This window comes from Berghia stephanieae, chromosome 7 (assembly GCF_034508935.2).
Source record: "Berghia stephanieae isolate SIO BIC M18660-M18661 chromosome 7, UCSD_Bste_1.3, whole genome shotgun sequence".
NCBI classification, from domain to species: Eukaryota; Metazoa; Mollusca; class Gastropoda; order Nudibranchia; family Aeolidiidae; genus Berghia; species Berghia stephanieae.
The window spans coordinates 35841993-35865861 of record NC_088366.1 but is presented as its reverse complement, the minus strand read 5'-3'; the positions used below and the strand labels follow the sequence as shown (position 1 = coordinate 35865861).

The following is a 23869-nucleotide window of genomic DNA, read 5'->3' as shown; positions in this document are numbered from 1 at the left end:
TTTTCATTTATGTTTTTAATGTTTTGCTTTTATCTTTCTTCTTTTAATTTTCTCTTTCCATCCTTCCAACCTACCTCAGGGAACCCCTGAAAATACTGAACGATATCTTGGATCGTTACATTAATGGGCAAGCCTCTCATTATGATAACACATGGGCCCATGTGGGGACCCATAGCTGTGTTAGTGGTATTGGTGGTAAAGTAAGAAATGGCAGGTTTTTGAGGGGCTGGCGGGGACACAGGGGGACTTGGGTACCAGTAGAGGATTGGTGGGTAGAAGGCAGTCGTTGCTGCAGTTGCTGCGGGAACAGGAAGTCTCGGTGCCGCTAGCTGGGTGAGAGCGGGTTGGAACGTCTGTGGTGTATGCTGTGGAAGTTGTGCATAAGGAAATGACCCCGTTGTCGTTAATGTTGTAGAGCTCATGATGGTTTGGGGTGTAGCGACTGTGGATGGCAAGAGGAGCTGATGTTCTGAGGATAAAGAGAGAGGAAGGAAAAAGGATAAAGAGAGAGGAAGGAAAAATACAAATAATTAAAACAAATTTTCAAAAACCTGATAGAAATGTTGTTCTCTTGTTGCAATGATACTGTTCATGAGTTTTCTTTCCTTTTTAATTTTGTTTAGGTCGAATACAGTTTAACTCCTAAAAGAACCAAATGAAGTGTTCAAGGTAGTAACTGAAGGACAATTAGTAAAATGTTAGTATAGCAAATTGCTATAATAGTATTGCAAATTCTGGTCTACTATCACAATTAGGACAGTAACATTTGGATCAAAAGTTGTTTTTCACCATGCCATCACTTAATGAAATCAATAAAAAAAAAAAGCAAAAAACTAAACAAACAGTCTTTAACTAATAACAGTCTGAAAATGTTCCTTCACTTGCTTTAATCTCCCTCATGATAAATGGTCAACATTAAAGTATAGAGTTGTGCCCTCTTTGACAATATATGTCAAGTGACAAGTCTGATAGGGAGTCCTGGTAGATCTGTAGGTGAAGTACTTGCCACTTAAATATACTGTTATTGGTCCCTACTGCAGCCGAGGTCTTTTCTGACCCTCTTTCCAGCCACCAGTTTATGACTAACCAGTTAGATCCAGAGGATAGCACTTTGAAATAAACTAACATCCTATTCCAAGGGTAGCAAGCAACTGTTAATACTTAACAGAAACTGGGATAAAATCTGGCTCTTCAAGTCTCTACCAGAGACATGTCTCTAGACATGTTCTTTCAAGTCTGGTAGACATGTTCTTTCAAGTCTGGTAGACATATTCTTTCAAGTCTGGTAAACATGTTCTTTCAAGTCTGGTAGACATATTCTTTCAAGTCTGGTAAACATATTCTTTCAAGTCTGGTAGACATGTTCTTTCAAGTCTGGTAGACATATTCTTTCAAGTCTGGTAAACATATTCTTTCAAGTCTGGTAGACATGTTCTTTCAAGTCTGGTAAACATGTTCTTTCAAGTCTGGTAGATATGTTCTTTCAAGTCTCGTAGACATGTTCTTTCAAGTCTGGTAAACATGTTCTTTCAAGTCTGGTAGATATGTTCTTTCAAGTCTGGTAAACATGTTCTTTCAAGTCTGGTAGACATATTCTTTCAAGTCTGTAACATGTCTTTCAGTCTGAAACATGTTCTTTCAAGTCTGGTAGACATGTTCTTTCAAGTCTGGTAAACATGTTCTTTCAAGTCTGGTAGACATGTTCTTTCAAGTCTGGTAAACATGTTCTTTCAAGTCTGGTAGATATGTTCTTTCAAGTCTGGTAGACATATTCTTTCAAGTCTGGTAAACATGTTCTTTCAAGTATGGTAGACATATTCTTTCAAGTCTGGTAAACATGTTCTTTCAAGTCTGGTAGACATTTTCTTAAAATACTTTCTAGTGTCTGAGGAATTGTATATTGTCCAATATGTTTATGAGGTTATGTCAATTTTTTTCAGTCTGGTCAATGGGCGGCACGATTGCAAAATTTCTGATCCCAGTGTTATGTTTCTACTTTATTCCATGATTGATTCAGAGTGAATGAGTACTTTGCTATAAGCAGTGACAGATAAACCATGCAGTAGTTAACTATGTGAAATGAAAGCTTATTTGCATGCAGCCTTCCTAGAGGCAGAGGAATACGTGAAGCATAATCCTCCGCATTTAGCATTGTCATAACCTATGCATGTTATTTTAGTTTCTTTTGGTAATCAGTGCTACAATGTGAAAAGTAAAATAATTTTTAATTTCCCATTCACGTTTACATCACTGATGACATTTTAGAACAGACCTTATTTTAAAATCCCTTACCTGCAGACAGTATTGGTCTTTGAAGAGTCAGGGGTGATTGGGGAGGAAGTGCAGGGGCTGGAAGAGCTGGAGGAAGTGGAATCGACATGGCAGAGGGGGTTACTCCATTTGTTAGAACAAAGCTCATGTCGTCACCACTACATTGGATGACGTCAATGACCCTTTTTTTGGTGCCAAAGGTCATATGACGACGATGTCTGTTGAAAGCTGTCAAAGTTGCTGCCTCTTCAGAATCTAGCTGGATGAAAGCTTCACCTGAAGCTTCTCCCTGTGAAAGAAAAAGAGTATGTTGTAGTATAATACCTTCTTTTATACTTCCTTCTTTCTTTCTTTCATTATTTTGCGGTGGGTGCATGTTGACTAAAAACATTTAAAAAACCATGGCATTAAATTTTTAAACTTATGATAACAATGGGATAAAAAAAAAAGCAAGATAGTTTCTTGCATACTATTGAATGCATTGAGAACTTCTACAAAATTCACTATCTACAAAAAAAAAGTAATCTTTAAAATCCACAGGATCCCATGACCTGAAATTTCTGTAGTACTTTGTAATAGACTAGCCTCCTGTCCAAAGGGTAGAAAGCAATTACTATTGTCCATTTCATACTATTGAAACTAGGATAAACTTTGGCTCCATTGGCCTAATGGCTCGGAAGGACTACTGAGCTTTTTTATGGCTCAATATCCACTAAACATGCTCAAAGCCCGTTTCAAGGGGTCCCTGGGCAACAGCAACTCTAAACATGTAGGATGTGACATGACGCCTGCTAATTATTACAATTTTTTTTTTCGGTCAAAGACAATGCTATTAATGGCCAGGTACTCATTTTAAACCTGAGTACAGTGAGAGAATGTGAGTAAAGAGCCTTTTCCAAGGCTGAATGAGGCTAGAACCCAAGACCTTCCGATCCGAAAAACCACATAGTTGCACAGACATATAGACAGTAACAAATGCTTACTACCTTTTGGTTAAGATGCTCGAGTGCTTTCTGTAAGATCTAAAAGATAAACACCCAATCACTGCTGTACCGACAATGGGGTCAGAATAAACCTATTTAGTGCAAATTAACTCTCTCAAGTTCACCCTAATTGACAATCAAACAAATTTGTTCGATTTTCCATACATATGAACTCGAGAGAGTACACCAGTCCATTTGCCTGCAAACAAAATGCTCCACCAATTGAGCCACTGACAAAAACTCGTTCGGGAATTTATCAAGATAAAAACTATGGAATGGTTATCAATATGAAAATTAAGTGCATTAATCTTATGCAAACAAGAATCAAACACTCACTGTGGCTGTGTAAACCATGTGGACACCTTGGTAGACGATGAACTGGGAGAACTCTCCGAGGAATGTGAGGATGTCAGTGACCTGTGCGGCACTGGGAAGATTGCGTAGTCGAATGCAGTCTCGCTTGGTTCCACTGGTAATGAGGGATTGAGGGATGATGGAAATGCCGGCAGGAATTTGGGCTATGAGGGGAGTTAATTGATTGTCCACTGGTTCAGGGTTTCTTGGGTCCATGCTTCTGTTTAAAACCTGTATTGATGAATTTGATCAGAAGTAAAATGGTGCTTTTACTACTACTACTATTATTACTACTACTACTACTACTACTACTACCACTACCATTACCAATATTAGTATGATTGAAGCTGGTAATTAAAATTCCACTTAATTGGAACAATCTGTCAGTGACAACATGTTTTTCTATATACTTTTTACTGGCTAATAAGAATTCATGTCGTCCAATGGAACAATTCAGAGCTCCATCAAACATTTTCTCCCCTTTGACCCCCCCACCCTCCCCCCCAAAAAAAAACAACAAAAACAAACAAACAAACAAACAAAAAAAAAACAAAAAAAAACCCCAAAACCCAAAAGAAAACAAACAAAAAACCCCAAAAAACAACAAACAACAACAAATTTAAAAACAAAAACAAAAAACCCAAGACAAAGATGTATCTTTTAAACTCTATGATGGTATTATTGTAGGGTCACAATCAACTCTGCAATCATTTTCTCTTTTATATAATTTGATATACTTTAAAAAATGAGCATTTTCGGCAGCAACAAATAATACGAGATCATGATGCAATTGTTTCCTTGATTTTGTATAACTTTTAATTGTTGTGGAGCAAGTTTCGCATGTCTTTGATTTACATAGAATGTCTAGGGGTAATGAATGAAATGACAGATCCATATAAATGTTATTAGATGATCTTCCATTCTCTTTACATCAGTCACCATGACGACATGTTTTCTTTTTAGACAAAACGCGAGAATGTTGTGCTTGACAATCAGTACATTTCTTATATAATAATTGTAATAGCCAAGAGAGCACTGAAAAGTGTGGTCGCTGATAATATACTTGTAAATCTGAAGCCGTAATGTTTCTAAAATAGATGTAATGAAATTGACGTCATTGAGCTCTTTGATATTGGTTATAGACAGCCATATTAATGACTTGTTCCCACTAAATTCTATCAATCCGACTATACACATAGCTTTGTGTGTTGGTACGTTATATCCAGCTGGTGGATGTTGTGAGTTTTTTTTAGCTAAATGCATAGCATCAATGCCCTACACTTAAAAATCCATGTTATTACCAATTACCTGTTGTACTTCTGCTGTAGTGCTTTTGAAAAGTTCAATGTAACGGGATCCCATCATTTCTCGATGCTTTTTCAATGCTTTTGCTGCTTCTTCCTCTGTCTGGAACAGCACAAATGCATCACCCGTGCTCCTTCCATCTGGATAGTGTACAAACAAAATGCCATCTTCTCCATCTAAGACTTGGGATGAATTTGGTTCTCTTGTGAAAAATTCTAACTGTGAAAGCATGAGGACAAGAATATCAAATTATTGGAGATTATGAAATCATTGGTACCACTGTAAAGAAAACTATCTAATGCCTTGCACATTGTACAAAAATCTATCACCTTGCACTATGTCAGTCAAAACAAAACGTGTTCGAAACATCAAATCTTGATTGATTTTAGAATAATTTTTTTCACTTTTACTTTTAAACAAAACAATACCATGTTATCTAGATGAGTTAATATGCATTTTAAATTATTCAACATTGTCTATTGGTTAAAATTTTATGGTAAATAGATAAATACAATTCCTTGAAACATGATCTTATTTTGCTTAATTAAAACAACAACAACAACAAAAAATATTTCAAAATAAAAATAAATGAATAAATAAAAAGATAATGAATGAATGAACGGTTGAATGAATAAACAAAAAGAAAAAAAAACAACACAAAAACAGATAAATAAACACTTTCCCCCTCCCAAACAAAAAACCAAAAAACAAAAAACAAACAAAAACAACAGAATAATTCACAATTAATAATCATTTTAGGTTTCTTTTATTAATTGTCAGAACATATCCGATGTATAGCCCCAGTAACTAAAAATAGCAAGAATTCATAAGTACAAAGAACACAGAGGAAAGAGGAAACACTCGAAAGATCCTGAATTGAACACATTGTTATGATAAATTCTATCATCAAACTATATCCTGGAGTTTTCTATTTAAACAAAAAAAAAAATTGGAAACACCAAAAATAATTTTCAAATATGCCAAATCAAACATCCTTTAAATACTAAACATCATTCATTGCTATGAACAAATTCATACACATAAAATGAAAACAATCTTCCAACCTGATGTTGAATGCTGATTTATTTACAGTAAAAACTAGGTAAACTGAAATTCAAGGAAGCTGTAATTTCTTCCTTGGTTTAGACATATTTTTGCATGAAGTATAAGCATAGTGGCTGTATTTTTAAAGAAATGTAATGATGGCATGTTGTTCATTCATGGGTAGTGCAATGGGTAATCATTATAAAGTTGCTTTGCTTATGTCCTTACGTTTTTCATTGGTGTATAGCCCCACCATCATTTTCAATAGAGTTGATGAAGTTGATGTTGCTCACCTCTTCCTATTTTCAGGTGATAGGCAGGTGATAGTTCTCAATGAATTCTTTTTAATAAGACTTTAAACCTTATGCTTACACACGGTTTTGTGTATTCTATAATGAATGTTTTGATGTTCAGAAATGGTCAACAACCGTATGCCATCAAAAATGAAAACAGGCTTTATGTGTGTAGGATATATTATATATATATATATATATATATATATATATATATATATATATATATATATATATATATATATATATATATATATATATATATATATATAATAAAAACCACGAAATATATATATTATGACCTACTTTCACTTTATGAAGAGATCGAATTATTGAAACAATACTGTAGAAGTTGAACAAAACTACATATAAATAAAATATTTGAATTAGTATTGACTCCTACAGGTCTGTTTCATGCCTTTTACTTTGGACAATCTTCGGGGAGTGAAATCGTTATTGTTGTTACTTTGTTACTTTGTGTCTGTTGTTACTTTTATTTATAATTGTGTGTTGTTTCCTGTGATGTTTTGGTGTTGAGATTATCATGGTGGTTTGTAAAGAAGGTGTTTATTTCTGTGTCTGCATGCGGATGTGGGATAATTTCTTTTGTTCAATGTAGCCATGTTTGGTTGGGTGATTATGTAAAATTTCCCTTGGTAGATGTTGAGTATGACTGTGCTCTTAATATAGTTTTCCATGTAATATTATGTTGTATATTGCTTTCTTTTAGGTTCCAAATATATTCACTCAGTGTGGTAGAGTGTCATTTATGTATGTTTTTGAATGACGATTTATGTAGATTATATCAGGTTTTAAATGAGCCTTCTCTGACACTGATGTATGTCTCTTGCTTTTGTGTGTCTGAGCGTGTCACTATGGCTTGGTAAACAAGATTTGTGTCAAGCGATTGCCGTTTAATGGGCATGTTGTCTGGGTTCTGCAATTGCATTTTCTCTGAAGATTGTTATTAGGTTGTTATTGTTGGGATAGTTTTCGTTTGTTTAGAGATGATATAATGTTTTGGATGTTTCGCATGCAGGAGTATCCTATCTTCATAATATTTTTGTTAATTATGGGTTACAAAACATGGTCTTGTCGGAAGCATTTTTGTAGAAGGTTGAAGAATTGTTTGCCGATAGAGGTTGTCACGTTTTTAATGTAGGGAGGGTTGAACCATGTTATGTTTCTTCTTCTCTTGTATTTTATTGAATGAATAGGTCAATATTCTTCTTCTTTTTCATATTTCATTGTATATTTGTAACCACACATTTTAAAAGTATGTCTGTGTTGCCTCGTTGAATATTTCGCTGTTTGTGGAGTTGTTGGATAGTCGTTTGGTGTTAATGCGCTTTGAAATGTTGTTGATTATATATATATATATAATATATATATATATATATATAATATAATATTATTTTATATAATATAAATATATATATGTGTGTGTGTGTGTGTGTGTGTTTGTGCAACATTTTATGATGAAGGACTGGCATCGAGGAGGGGAATCTTTTTTTTCTGGAGACACATCTTTTTCGTTTTGGTTGAGAGTTTAAGGTAAAGCAAGCATAAATTGATGTGTTGGTAGAAGTGCACTCTGCATCTGTCAATGATCATCAAATCCTGTACACATTGGCATAGCTTAAATTTATTATTTGGAAACCCTTTGAGTTTTAACTTTTAATTCTTCGCAAAAAAGCAGAAGAAATTGATAAAATAAGCCCAAATGTCTTTAATAAATGACTTTCACAGAAGTGCATGCTCTTAGTAATGAATTATCATTATTTTACTATTAAACTGCTTTAACTTTGAATATGTATCCAAGGAAAGTGAAGCCAAACTACACATCAAAGTCGCCAGAATTTTTCCTCCGATATAATCCACTATATTGGTGTAGTGCTAACAAGGTTACCGACATAACTATAGGACACAAACTTTTGTAATGGGATTGCATCCTTTACAAAATAAAAATATACCGATATGCAATCAAAGTATACAATGCAATTAAAATATTAAAAGTTATAACATTATAAATATAAAATTAAAAGCGACATAATCTTGTGTTGGTAATTCGAAAGAAGGATGCTATTACTATTCTTGATATTGAATTGGTTCAATTTAAACTCTTTAAATCAAATTATGTAACAGCATCTGGATTTCTTTGGTGTGCAAAGCGACCAAAACATAACAAGACAAAGAGTGTATGTTTTCTCACAGCGACTTTGACAAGTAACACACGACACAAAGTAAACGAGCACTGGGTAAAAAAAAATAATTTTGTATTATATATAAAAACAAAAACAAAAATAAAGAACAAAACAAAAGTGTCCACCATGCTATGGGAGAGCGCACAACCATCACCAATGCCCTGTAGAGTGTCTGCCTTTAGGTCCTGAGCAATCACATAATATTACACTTTTATTCTCCTACCCCCCCCCCCCCCCCCAAAAAAAAAACAAAAAAAAAAACAATCAATCCATCAAATCAAAAATCCTTCAAAATGAAGAAGGCACCAAACATACACACAATGATCCGTTTTCTTCACACTTGAAGTAAAGGTTTTAGAGAAACCTTGAATTTTTTTCCCTCCCTTCAAATTCCTTGTCCACAGCCTTCAGATTAGTAAATGTTAAGGGAGTAAACCATTCAACCAAAAGTCTTTTTTTTTTTAGACATCTTTTGTCCTTGGATTTTGTTAAAATGAAGATGATCGAAATTGACTTCAAATATTCCTTCAAGCAAATATTTGTAATTTTTAGAATGAGAATAAATATTGCCATTATTACCAAACTAACATTATAATATAATATATCAACTGCTTTGCGTAAGATTTTGATTGTCTGTGATCACCCCGATGGAATTATGTGCTACACCAAATTTCTGATATAGCAGGATAAATCAACAACCTTTAAAAATCAAGTTTCAATCAATTGAAAATCAAATGTAAATGTCAAATGGATAACGCAGCGAGATACTGTTTTAAGAGAGGAGAGAGGAGAGGAGAGAGAGAGAGAGAGAGAGAGAGAGAGAGAGAGAGAGAGAGAGAGAGAGAGGAGAGAGGAGAGAGAGAGAGAGAGAGAGAGAGAGAGAGAGAGAGAGAGAGAGAGAGAGAGAGAGAGAGAGAGAGAGAGAGAGAGAACACAGCCATCTTTTGGTGAAAGTTTAAACGCTATGCTTCCTGTATGAAAACCTGTGACCTGTAATAAACACCGTTACTTTTAAGAGGATGATCTGTGTTAAGGACATAAAAATGAAAAGTTAAAGCTTCACACAACAGATTGTAATTTGTAACTGCCACAAAGAAGTCAGGAGAAAAGAGAAGTGAAATGGGAAAGGAATCGACTCAAGCACACAGATGAAATGTTTTAACAGGTCTTTTTGCTCTCAGCAATCTATTTCCACATTTAAATAACATTCTTTTGAACAAAATTTGAATCTGCAATTATCTTTATTTGATTGGTGAATATTGATGTGCTAAACCTCCGATAAAAATTTTATTTGATCAACCCAACAGAATCACATCTAGCTCATAGGGGAAGAAAGCATACTACCCTGGATATTTTCTGAGAATACATTAAAAAAACATAGCAATTTGAAAAGAATGAAAGCGTTCTTTTATCAAAAATCCCATGGTTAGCTTGTTACACTCTAAATAAAAAAATAATAAATGATTGTCAAATCATATTCCTAATAAAAAAAAAAGAAAAAAAAAGTTTAAAAAAAAACACCCAGAATAAAATAAACACAAATTACAAGAATGAATTGGTGTTACATTTCACCTGTCTTTTTCTGAGTGAGGTTTGGTTTTGTTTTTTTGTTTTTTTTTAAATTCCTGGTTTAAAGAAGCGATTAATTGTGAATGAAGAGGGAAGTAATGAATAATGATGATAATATATGCAAATATATGCAGCCAAAAAATCTAGTATCCGGCACCAAACTACCAATCAACCAACCAGTCACACAATCCACTTAATTATAAGTATGGCTTGATTAAACAAAAGGAGTTATAACTAAAAGTAGTAAACCACCATTAACCCTTTTTTAAGAGCCTGGAAAGGCGACACCGCCACATTATAGTAACCATCGGCCAACAAGTGGGATGTGGAAATAATCCAATCCAATCCATGTTTTTTTTTACATAATCATTTATTCAAACTTACCTCCCTTCTAGAGATACATAGTTTTCACAAAAAGTCCAAATGATATCTGGACTTTGAGTGAGTAGTGGTGGTTTATAGCTGAAATCATGAAAACACTTTATTGATAACGCTGTAATTGCTTTTAAAATCACCATATCTCACTTAGACCCTTACCTGGCAACATACAAAAACTGATAACATTTGTCAAACCACACATCTTCAAATCCTTTACAGTGGTCTTCTCTAATGATGTTACACAATTACTTTGTGTAATTCTTGATGATCAGTCTTTATATATCCTTACACAAAAGATTAATTAGACGATCCTTTATTTCACTGCCCCATTCTAATACAGTCCAAGCTGGTTTATTGGGACGGCTCGGTTCACGACAAATCGTCCCAATAAAGCATAGGGTGTCCTGATTAAGCAGGAAATTGAGCAATTTTTCAGATTTACCATTGTCTCATCTGTCTTTATCTAGACTTATGACTGGCAATACAACTTCTAATGAAAGATAAATTGGTTTGCACTCAATTTTTGTTTTGTTTTGTTTTGTTTCATTTCTTCTTCATTTTTTCCTGTTATAAAGCCATAGTAATCAAGGAGAATTGCTTGACGCCTATTTTGGGTTACTTCAGCAGCCACTGCTTATCTGATCCACAAACTTTGTAAGAGGAGTTAGAGTTCTTTCTTGGACAAATTGGCGCAACAGCTTCACCATTTCAAGTTTTTCTGTTGAAGTCATTGGTGGTGTGACACTACTTTCCTGCTCTTCAATTTTCTGTTTTTTGCCCTGTGCATGTTCAATTAATTTGTGAAATCAGCTCATCCTCCGTCGTCTAAGTTGAAAGCAGAAAGTCTTAAAAAATGTTAATTGTCTCGGTATTTCTTGCATGGCCACTCAGAAAAAATTTAGCTTTAGTGTAGCAGTTTACAACTGTCTGTTGTTGAACTTTTTGTCATGCATTGTGGCTATTGAACTATGACCATGAACGTAACAATGGCAGTCAGTGCACTGACAATGGATACAGGTAAAATCTACTGTTCACATCTCTGTGATGACTATGACAAAAGGTTCGACCACACACTCGATTGGCTGTTGCGATAGACACTGACAGGGGATATTGTTCCCACCTCTGTGATGAACAGTACGACCACTCACTCGGTTGACCGTCCTGTTAGACTAATTTGCATTTTATGAACCATCGTTTTAAATGATTGAAGACAAAGAGAACGGTCATGGTCAAATTCTGTCCCCATTAAGCGGCGGGCCATCCCAATTAAGTGGCTGGGAATTGAAAAGGGTATGACTTTTTATATACAAAAAATTCCATCCCAAGGAATCGTCCCAATAAAGCGGTTTTCCCAATTAAGCCGCGTTCCAATACCGGCTTGGACTGTATTCCATTATGTCCCAATTAATTTGTAGCTGTCATTTGCATAAGGTGTTTGAACAGTAATTTTAGTTTTGTATTGTAGTGTTGTTTTTGGTTTTGATTTTTTTCAATAAATACATAGGGAAAAGCAAACATATTAGGCTTACGAAAACAAATATCTATTTCAAGGTTGAAAACATTTTGACTTGAGTTTGGTATGGAGTTCATTTTAGGTGGTTATTGGAGACAAAATACTAGGTAGAAAGTTATCGAAGCTGTTTGTTTTCGGGACTTTTATGGTGATTTTGATATATCAGCGTTACTGCTATTGATTACATTTGACATAAACTCAATGAATCAATGTTGATTTGCTATATTTTTTTCTATAAAAGAGTGATGTGTTTAAATTATTGGCTGCTTTTGTTTTTTTTTTTATCGGGGGAAAAAAAACATGAGAGGTCATAATTTAAAAAAAGATAAGTGACTCATTCTTAAGTGTCATTCATTTCATGCAACGTCCAGTTATGATACAAAATATTACAGAACAAAATACTGAGGTCATTGGATACAAATGGGATTGCCAGGACTGAAGGTCAGGTCTCCTAGTATGTCAAGTCTCTTTCAATGCAAAGTCCATTCACCAAAATTTATTGGCAAAAAAAACAAACAAACAAAGAAACAAAACAACAAAAAATATACTACATTATTTTCTTAGTTCTTAGGGTAATTTATTTTTGAATGGATATGATGGTGAGAGCGGTATGAAAATCAATTTTAATTACACAAGAAGTATGTCAGAGAACTGGGCTACTCAAAAACACACTACATTTTTAAAATAGCGAGAAAAAAAAGACAATAAATTCAGAATATACGGACACACAGTCATACAATGAAGTGATGTGAGACACGAATTATTAAAAATCACTCTGTGTACTTACCACTTGTGATGTCGTGGAAGTGAAAGGCAATCCACGCATACGTATGATGGTTTGACCTCCTCGAGACAGAAATGCTTGGGCTTCGCTATTGTTTCCTTCGAGAAGATAAAGAAGGATTCAAATTATGATGTTGAATCCAAAGAACAGGTGACACAGCAAAGTGGAAATACCTATGCTGAAGGAACAAGCAAATATTCTCTTATATAAGTATTATAATATTTGGAATCAATTGCTGTGGTCGGACTATCACTGCCGGGGATAGAGAAAGAATAGATAAAATTGAAAGAAGAGCCAAAAGCATTGTGCAGTCCACCCTGCCTACACAAAATACCCTCTATGAAGAATATTCCTCTAAAAAAGTTTTGAATATCTTGAAAGCTAAGCAGCATTCTCTATTTTTAGAATATAAAATGTCAGGAGATCCGGCAGGGTGATAAGTTGAAAATTCAGATCAGAATGTTTTAAAAATTCTTTTGTAGCCTCTACCTCAAGGAGACTTTCTCGAAGTGGCATTAAGATGGAGATCAAGGACAGTGTGGATGGATGAACAGTGGGTGTCAATATATGATATGTCATTATAGAGAATAAAAAGGTATGACATTAGGGTGATACGAGATAAAAAGAACGTTGATTTGTGTGTGTATGATTGTATGCTTGCGTGTGTGTGTGTGTGTGTGTGTGTGTGTGTGTGTGTGTGTGTGAAGGAGTGAGTGAAGCAGAGTGACAGAGAGAGAGAGAGAGTATTAAAAGGGCAATTAACTCAAAACAAAGGAACCTTGTATATATATATAAATATATACCTCCAGCAACATTGATGAAGTCTTTTCCAGTAGCTTTATACACCTCAATGTATCGTTGCCCTATGTGATGCTTGTGGCGCTTCAGAGCCAAATCTCTGTGTTCCTCAGACTCAAACCTCACCAAGGCTTCTCCGTTACGTCGGCCTTGAGGACTGAGACAGAGAGCCACTCCACCTCTGTGAAAAAAGAAAAATCATATAATTCACAACAAGGAAATGCTTTATGAAAAAAAATATATATTAAAACCAACCATAGAATTATAGTATTGTTGATGAACCCTCTCCCCCACCATAAAAAAAAAAAAAAAAAGAAAAAGAAAAAACAACCAACTGCGAAAGTTTTGTTTTTATTCTATAAATCGTATTATTGTGAATGGATTAAAAATGGGAGAATGGAGGGTAGGGGGGGGGGGGGGGGGGGGTAGGGGGAGGGAGTTGGAAGAAAAGAGAAAGTCATTTTTACGTATTATTTGATAATCTATTCATCCTTTTGCATTCTATTTAGAATCTACAAAGCCCATGTGTACTTATTTGCTAATATGTGTAAGTCGTACACAGCACATGAAGACATAGAACAACATAAAAATAAAATTACTAGAATTTTATTTTAATGATGTTAATGCTATATGAATCTGAAACGAAAAGCCGTGCCTTTAGTTGTTCAGTGAACTCAACCTGACCGCATGCCTTACCACCCAGTCAGCCCCCTTCGCCTTCGTGGGGGCGTGACCTCGGGGTCATGATAACAATTACCTGTTGAATGATTGTTACTCCCAGTCATTACGCGTGTTTGTTTACTTTGTAAACCTGCTATCCCAAGTTTAATATGATCATGAACGCAAAGAAATTTACAGAAAGAAAATATTTAGAAAATACTGAGTATTATGATATAAATTCGATTCTCATAGTGTTAGTTGAAAGGAAGTTATTGTTAATTATAAATTACTCATATTTTGAGAAATAATTAACTTACTTTTAACTTTACCCCCAAATTGCAAAAAAACGACACACTCAAATGCAATAAAACTTGGTTCAACTTAAAGACAAACATTAAGAGAATTTACTTATGTCGTCTCTAAATGGACTTGTCAATCAATTCATAGTAATAGCCGTTTATATTTGGGATACCGTAATTGTTTCGTATAAGTCGCCAAAGTACACAATGAAGACAATATTTTCTCACAGTTTGAATAACAGAAAACATAGATAATTCCAAATTCCGGGATGGTTTTAAACATTTATTTGTACAAAGCGTAAATTATGTGTATTATCTATCTGACTTTATGTGTGTATGTGTATTTATTGCAATACTGTCTGTCGGCGTGAGCGTATGTGTGTCAAGACGTAGGAGAGGGAGGTGGGGGTGGGGGAGAGAGAGAGAGAGAGAGAGAGGAGAGAGAGAGAGAGAGAGAGAGAGAGAGAGAGAGAGAGAGAGAAGAGAGATAGAGATAAATAAAATAGATAGATAGATAGACAGAGAGAGAGATAGAGATTAGAGATAAATAAAATAAAATAGATAGATAGATAGATAGAAAGAGAGAGAAGAGAGAGAGAGAGAGAGAGAGAGAGAGAGAGAGAGAGAGAGAGAGAGAGAGAGAGAGAGAGAGAGAGAGAAGAGAGAGAGAGCTAAAATGGGGGAAAAACATGATTCTCAGGAGAGGGAGGGAATCCAAACTCCTGCTCTATTATGTCACTTTTCTTTCAGTCAAAAGTCACATTATAATTTCAAATTGTTTAGGTGTCTCTACCTGTCTTATACGTTGTAAACTGTCCTGTATTGTTTCCTGATAATTTAGTTGGTCATTTTCTGTCGTTCTTTTCTAATCTTATCTTCTTTTCTGGTACATGAGACTGTAAGTCAGGGGAAACTTGAAGAAGACTGGTTGTCATTATAACATTGTCTACTGTGATTTCTGTGGAGTGTGATGAATGTGTGTCTTGCGTTGTGTCTAAGGTTTGAATGTCACTTGACTGCCTGTCTTTAATGCAGCCGACTCGTATGTTTGTAAATGTTTTGTACACATTGCACATTGTAATGTCACTGGGGACAAAATATGTCCACAAATGCTGACTGTTTTTTACAATAGTCCGGGAGTTTATTAAAAACTCTTCTCCTTTATATACTTTCATCTTTTTGATTCTTTTTACACATTTGTAACATATCACTTTTGAATGTTTGTTTCTAAGTCTTTTCCAATATCAATATCAAATAACAAAAGTATTTCACATTTGAAATCATTACACAGTAATCTTTAGCGGTTACGGTTTTTTTCTTTTTGAGTGAGTGCTGTATAGCCACATACACTACAAAGTTCATTTAAAGATTTCATGTGGGTCTCTAAAGTGTGATCCGTTTTCCTGTATGTGCATTGCAAGAAAAAAAAATATTATAAAAGATTTAAAGACAAGTCCATTAAACGGTTTTAATCATTAAAAAGCCCAGAGAATGTTAGATGCGCCGATACAACTTTTTAAAAAATTGGTAGTGTCAAAAGTTTTATATTAATTTTTAAAAAAAATAAATAGCTCCTGTAATTGATTTTATTCATTGAGTTTTTCAGATGTAAATAACTAAAGAACTAATCACAGCAGAATAATGAAACCCAGACACAAATATCAAACGAGAAAAATGCAGTTATATCCGAGCTTTGAAAAATATGTTGTGAATTTAAAAGAGGAGTAGCAGTAGACTGAAAACAGGAAATGCCGTTACTCAATTTATATGTTTTTGGAACGTAATGCATTGTATGCAGCTTTACCTGCAGGATTGACCGCTTGACCCTGAGGTCAACCTGACCTAAACCGTGAGTAAAGGCTCGCTCAGGCACGTAATTCGTGGGTGTGACTTTTGGGAAAGCATAGAGGAAGAGGGGTAGGAATGTTCTATAAAATAATTCAATTCTTTTTTTTTCTTTTCAATTATATGCACCTTAAAGTGAATATTAATCTCCTATAAGCTGTGGACCGTAGAAGTAATGTTCAAAAATGAATAACAGCTTCAAAATATAATAAAATACCAAACATTAGTAATTTGTTCTTCTTTGATGCTGTTGTAGTCATTTTTGAACATTACTGTTTATAGTCTTCAACGTTAAACTTTTTAAAGTGAATATTTTATTCTGTCTGAAGTGAAACTTGAATATCAATCAATTTCGAATGCTCCAAACTTGTTCAAAAGTCTCAAACTTGAGCCTTCTTGGGAGTGTCTGGGTTTATAAGTCCCCAGTTGGAGACTTTTGGTCAAGTTAGAGGTCATCTTAATCAAACCATATTCGGAATATAAAAGAGTTCTGGTCAAATTAAAAATTTTTTTTTTTTTTTTAAAAGAGAAAAACAATGTAGGACACTTACTTGGCTATATTCAATCCCTTGAAGAACCTAGCTATGTCTTGGTCTGATGACTGCCACGGCAAGCCACGTGCTCTAACAACCGTCCCATCACTGACATACTCGCCCTTCGTGCTGTCAATCCACCCAGGGTAAAAGGGAGAGAAATGGGGCCATTAAAGTCACGTGTAAACTCGTGTACAATTTAATATTTTAACCAGACCTGCCGACAATTACTGAAAATTCGTAGAAAAACGATTTTTCCCCTACTTTTCTTTATTTGGTTGTGGTTTTGTTTTAGATTTTACTAGCTTAGAATCTTTCATTCAATAAATATAACTTTAAGAAGGAAAAAATTGGGCCCATTGAAATCCCTTACATACATATTGGACATTTATGTCTTATTTCATCTTGCTGATTGCAAATTATTCAGTTTTAATGTTTTTATTTAGTGAATATTATTTTTCACCATTGAAAACCAAGATTCTTTTCTTGTTTAAAAAAAACGTTTCAAATAGGCAGCTCTTTCTTAAATTACGGTTTAAGCTCGTGGTAATATTCATATCGGATAAACATCTTGTTGTGTTTGAATTCATATTCTTATTTCATTCATAAAATGACAAAACTATCATCATCATCATCATCATCATCATCATCATCATCATCATCATCATCATCATCATCATCATTATTATTATTATTATTGTTATTATTATTATTATTATTATTATTATTATTATTATTATTATTATTATTATTATTATTATATATTATTATTATTATTATTATTATTATTATTATTATTATTATTATTATTATTATTATTATTATTATTATTATTATTATTATTATTATTATTATTATTATTATTATTATTATTATTATTGTTATTATTATTGTTGATTTTTATTATTATTATTATTATTATTATTATTATTGTCATTATTATTATTATTATCATTATTATTATTATTATTATTATTATTATTATTATTATCATCGTCATCATGCTATTATCGTCGTCATCTTCACCATCAACAACAACAGCATCACCACCACCATTAATTGTTTCACCCATTACTTTTCTACCACTGTGATTGTCATCCCCTTTGCCTTACCAGAGGGATATAGAGATAATTTCAACACATACTGTAATTCAACTCAGCTGTTTCAACGACGACTCACAAAACACTGACCTCTGACCTTGTCAATATCACGGGCAATTTGCCTAATCGGTGGGTGACCTCCGACTTGTCAATAAGTCACAAACCTAAGACTTCAAGGAAGTTTCAAGTTTGAGACTACATTATTACTATTTGACAAGTTGGGGGTCATGTACACCGATCGATATAACTTATAAAGGCCGAAAGTCATTTTTAAAAATATACATGTAAGAATTTGGTCATTTGAGACATTGTGTGGTAGTTAGTACTCATTGTAATCACTTTGTAATAATAATAATAATAATAATAATAATAATAATAATAATAATAATAATAATAATAATAATAATAATAATAATAATAATAATAATAATAATAATAATAATAATAATATTAATATATGGCATTTGTAAAGCGCATTTTCAAAATTGTATAATGCACAATGAGCTTTACATTGGTTGAAAACCACGCCCCCCCCCCCCCAAAAAAAAAAAAAAACAAACAAAAAAACAAAAAACAAACAAAAAAAAAAAAAAAAAACCAACAAAACAAAAAAACAAACAAAAACAACAACAACAACAACAACAACAAAATAAATAAATAAAACACACACATGCGCAGACCCACAAGTGAATATTCACATATAGAGTTATAACCATAAAGTATATCTCAGATTAAAAATAGGCAGACGTGAAAAGGGGGCAGCGTGGCTCAGCGGTACGGTCTTCGCTTCGTACCTGAAAGGTACCGAGTTCGATTACCAGCTGCGCTGTGTGACCTTGAGCAAGTCACCTCCCCCTAGCTCAATTTGCGGCGCTGCACTGCGGCTGACGCCTGGGTTATTCCAGTCTTCCCTTAGAATAGACCCTAGAGACAAATTTCCTCTATGGGATGAATAAAGGGAATTTTATTTATTTTATTTAGGAAATGTTTCAGTTTCGATTTAAAAAAATAAATAACTGGTTGTTTCCTACTGGTTCAGGGGATAGAATTCCATACACAGGGTCCCATGACAGAGAAGGATCACCCGCCAAAACACTTGTATTTAAAAAGAGGAACTAAAAGTTTAGTTTAATCAGATGATGACCTTAGTGATCTGGAAGGTGTATAAGGATATATAAGAGGTTTTTAAAAAAGTAGACAGGGGTTTCATCACTTAAACATTTAAAACATATCAATGCGATTTAAACATACAATTGCGATTTGCATTCAATCTTTACACATGAATTCCAGAACCTATGCATCAGCATTGATGTTACCTAGAGGTTGTGTGTGCACCAAAAGGATTTAACAAAAACGAATGGACAATTAAAAAACAAAACAAAAACAACAACAGCAAAATAACAAAGGTATCTACAAAACAAAAAAAAATAATTTAAAAATCGAAACCAAATACGGAGGTCATGAAAATAAAATACTGACTCACCATATGCCACCCTCCAACCTCTCGTTAATGACTTCTGGATCACCAAAAATGTGTCCTGTGGGAGGAGAAATGGTAAAATAAACACATCATTCACCAATACAAGCAAACCTATGAAAAATAAGACAAACCCATAAAATCAAAATTTAAAAGTCCTTTTATAATAACTGTCAAGTCAACTAAGTTGTTTTTCTTTCTAATTAGAAAACGTGGGGGAAGAAGCGATTCTACGTCAAGTCTTAATAACTCAGCTCTCTGGATATCTACTGGGGAAAAAGAGGTTGGGGGGGGGGGGGGTTCTATGCAATCTTCAATAAGACAGGGGAAGAAAAAAAAATGAAAACAAAAAATATACCGTATCAGACTGTCATTACAACAACAATCAACAATGATAATAAAATAATTCCATGCGTTTTTTTTGTTTGTTTATTTTTATTATTATTATTATTTTTTTTTTTTTGCGGTTCTTGTTAGGCAGATTTGAAAGTAAATTAAATAATGAACTTTAAAAGCAATTCCTACCCCGCCTCTCTTCCTCTCACAACTTAAGATTCTAAAACATATTTTGATAAAAGTACGGAGAAATCAAAATCCAATATGGACGTAAAAATGTAGAAAGATGCCGGTCAGAGACCTCCAAATCGAATCACCTTGGTTTCAAAAGCCATAATCATTATTAGTATCGATATTATAATATTATGATCACAATGCCGACAGCTTGGCTTAATCATACCAGCTGTATTGATCCCCACACTAATATTATCACGAGACCTATTATTACAGTGAAATCTTCATTGATCCCCTCCATTCATTTCTCACTGTTGTGATCATAGTGATATCAGTAATATTATGTAGTCGAGCTGTGCGATTGGGTAAAGAAGAAAGAACAAAATACGACCCGTCGGGGGGAAAAAATAAAATAAAGTGTCAAATTTCACATATTATTTCTCAATGGGACCAATGGGACAACTTTGACTCCTTAATCTTATGGCAGTTATTATTTCGTTTGAAATTAAAACACGTGCAACAAGGCAAAGATTACTCAAACTGCTCCTGAGATGGCATCTCCCCATTTGACAATATGGCTAATAAATAAATAAATAAATAAATAAATAAATAAATAAATAAATAAATAAATAAATAAATAAATTGGAAAAAGTCTAAAGACGTGCACCATAATTAGGGCCGTCTCTTAATGATATATCCTACAATGAAGAAAGATTAAAGTGTCTGGGCCTTGTTACATCAAGATAATATAGAAGAAAGAGAGGCTATTTAATTTCAATTATAATATAAATTAGTTCCCGGTCTTGCTTACATATAAAATACAATGGTTTTTGTCAAATTCTCTCTTTTTTTTTTACAGACAGAGTGGAAATGATCACAAGATATTCATTTCAATGTGGGATACTCTACTTTGACTAGGAAGAATGCATTCCTATTCTGTACTGCCGAAAAGTAAACAGTTAAAACAGTTTACTAAAAATCCAAACAAACCCAAAGAATAATATTGAATTAATGGATGCCCCTGATACGAAACTTGGTGGTTTGAAACATGTTAACGATTGAGCATTTAGAATATTACTTCAATAACACGAATTCATGTTTGTTGTTTTTGTTTTTTCTCTCTCTGGTATTATTTAATTTCTTTTTAAAAATATATATATTTTGTCTAAAACAATATTTTAAACCCATTTACAATGTTACTGTTTAATAAAGGGCATTTCACGAACATTTGGTCCCGTTTTAAAGCCCTGTTATTGATATGATATGATGAGCAATATAAGGACATGTGCTAAAACGCTTTATAAAGGGTCCCAAGCTAGCAGTAACATTTAACATGTAGGACGAGACATTACGTCTAAAAGGCGCTATTACATTTTTTTCGACAGAGACAATGCTGTTACCCACCAGGTACTCATTTTGTACCTGAGTAAGGTGAGAGAATGTGAGTAAAGAGCCTTTTTCCAAAGACTCAGCTTAACGGGAGTCAAACCAGAGACCTACAGATACGAAGGCGATGCCATATCACACGACCCCAAAGCAACACACACACAAACACACACACATACACACAAACACGTGTCAATATATTGTATGCACGTGTGTTTGTAGAATTTAAAAAATAAATAGTGTGGTGAAAGGCTGTATTACCTACAGTTCTACCATTTAAAAAAAGATAATAATAATGATGGCGATGATAGGGATGATGATGACAAAGACCACGACTTCAAATATGATGATGATAACAATGGTGGTTATGGTAAACACTAAATAACGACTCTCTCTCTCTCTCTCTCTCTCTCTCTCTCTCTCTCTCTCTCTTTCTCTCTCTCTCTCTCTCTCTCTCTCACACACACACACACACACACACACATATATATATATATATATATATATATATATATATATATATATATATATATATATATATATATATATATATATATATATAAAACAACACATCAAATTGAACTGAACAGAACAAGCTGTTGCATTCTCACCACAAGACCGACCCAATATTCAACAAATGGGAATGAATCCTAGCGACAGCTGATTGGCTGGATGAAACCAGCTTATTTGCTAAATTTCGATCAGTTGATTTGACACGACGATACATAAACTATTTTTCTAGTTGTCATGTCATACTTCTGAGGGCAGTGTTATCGCCAGATTGGGCAGTCACAAACCCAGAATAACAATAGTACGGTCATTCTTTATGCTCTTACTCTGATGTATGAGAGAAACATTTGGGACATATTAAGATAAAAGTTACAAATAAAATTATACATTATACATAAGCTGGAAAGTATGCAACACAGACACGCGTGCATACACACATAAACGGGCGCGCGCGAGCATAAAAACAGATTGCACCTGGATTAATGTGCTTTAATCATGCTTTAACCCCCCCCCCCCCCTAAAGAAATGTAACTAGTGAGTATATTCGATACTGTAATAATTCCCGGATAGTCTCCCTTTTCATCAACATCTGGGGGAAGGTACGATTAAAATAACAACAACAATGATATTATATTATCATCAACGTCATGTTGGGGGTTGGTAAAGGGTTAACACCCCTTTCCGTTAAACTCAAACCGTTACAGAAACACAGACAGACAAACCAAATCCTTTTTTTAGCTTGGGCGACCGAAGAGTTTCTGGAATTACAGAATTTATGAAGGACAACAGACAAAGCCGAAAGGACTCTGCTGACCCGATGACGTCTTCGCCAAACAAGCAGCTTCAAATTGCGTCGTGGAACGTTCGCACCATGTATGAAGCAGGAAAAAGCTCTCAAGTTGTGACTGAGATGAGAAGATACAGGCTGCATATACTTGGAGTAAGCGAAACCCACTGGATACAATCCGGACAGAAACACCTCAAGTCTGGGGAGAAGATTTTATATTCAGGGAGAGGGGACGGGATTCATACACAGGGAGTAGGAATAATTCTAAGCAAGTTTGCCCAAAGTCACTGAGAGGATGGGAACAATGCGGAGAAAGGATCATCATGGCGTCCTTTACAACACGGAGTAAGAAGATCAGCATGAACATTGTACAGATCTATGCCCCAACAAATGATGCAACAGATGAGGACAAAGATACATTTTATGGTCTGCTACAAGTCAGTGACAAGTTGCCAAGGAAAGACATCAACATATTGATGGGAGATGCTAATGCAAAAGTGGGACAGGATAACGTAGGCTATGAAGGTATCATGGGACGTCGTGGCATGGGAGAAATGAATGATAATGGTGAGAGATTTGCAAATTTCTGTGCATTCAACAGTTTGGTGATTGGAGGATCAGTGTTCCCCCATAAGAGGATCCACAAAGCAACTTGGGTCTCACCAGATGGTGTGACAGAGAATCAGATTGATCATTTTTGTATCTCTCGTAGATTCAGACGTTCATTGGAAGATGTGACAGTACGGAGAGGGGCAGATGTTGGATCAGACCACCACCTGCTATTGGCAAAGCTTAAGCTCCGACTCAGAAAACACGGGGCCAGATCACATACAAGAAGAAAATTCGAGGTACTTGATGGGGAAAAGAATGAGGAATTCAAACTACAATTGAGTAATAGATTCCAACCTCTTACTGAGCTCGAGGAGGACATAGATGTAGAGTCACATTGGGCAAAGATCAAGGAAGTCTACATAACAACTTGCCACGAGGTATTGGGGGTAAAGAAATCGGAACATAAAGAATGGATAAGTCCAACCACCTTGGACCTTATTGAAAAGAGGAGAACAAGGAAGGAACAAGTGAATGCAAGCCGAACAAGGGCTTCAAGACTGGATGCACAAGAGCAGTATCGAGCCATAGCTAAGGAAGTCAAAAGATCTGTGAAGAAAGACAAGGAAGCATTCATGAACAGACTTGCAGAGAAAGCAGAAGCAGCAGCGACTGGAGGACACATGAGGATCCTTTATCAAACTACCAAGACACTTG

At 34.5% G+C, this 23869-nt stretch overlaps 1 protein-coding gene across 6 annotated transcripts in view; it reads right to left on the bottom strand.

Moving 5' to 3' along the window:
* Positions 1 to 23869, bottom strand: part of LOC144977156 (epithelial splicing regulatory protein 1-like) — a 140112-nt gene that overhangs the window by 10417 nt on the left and 105826 nt on the right. For 3 of the 6 annotated variants that reach the window (XM_078922027.1, XM_078922029.1, XM_078922028.1), the window contains exons 7-14: positions 19417 to 19471; positions 16852 to 16962; positions 13502 to 13677; positions 12702 to 12796; positions 4917 to 5132; positions 3591 to 3839; positions 2293 to 2560; positions 256 to 469 (exon numbers count right to left, since the gene is read on the bottom strand). In XM_078922027.1, the coding sequence (XP_078778153.1) occupies positions 256 to 469; positions 2293 to 2560; positions 3591 to 3839; positions 4917 to 5132; positions 12702 to 12796; positions 13502 to 13677; positions 16852 to 16962; positions 19417 to 19471 (1384 nt within the window). Of the gene's footprint in view, positions 1 to 74; positions 470 to 2292; positions 2561 to 3590; positions 3840 to 4916; positions 5133 to 12701; positions 12797 to 13501; positions 13678 to 16851; positions 16963 to 19416; positions 19472 to 23869 lie in introns of all 6 variants that reach the window. The other 3 variants (XM_078922026.1, XM_078922024.1, XM_078922025.1) reach the window with 1 other exon arrangement.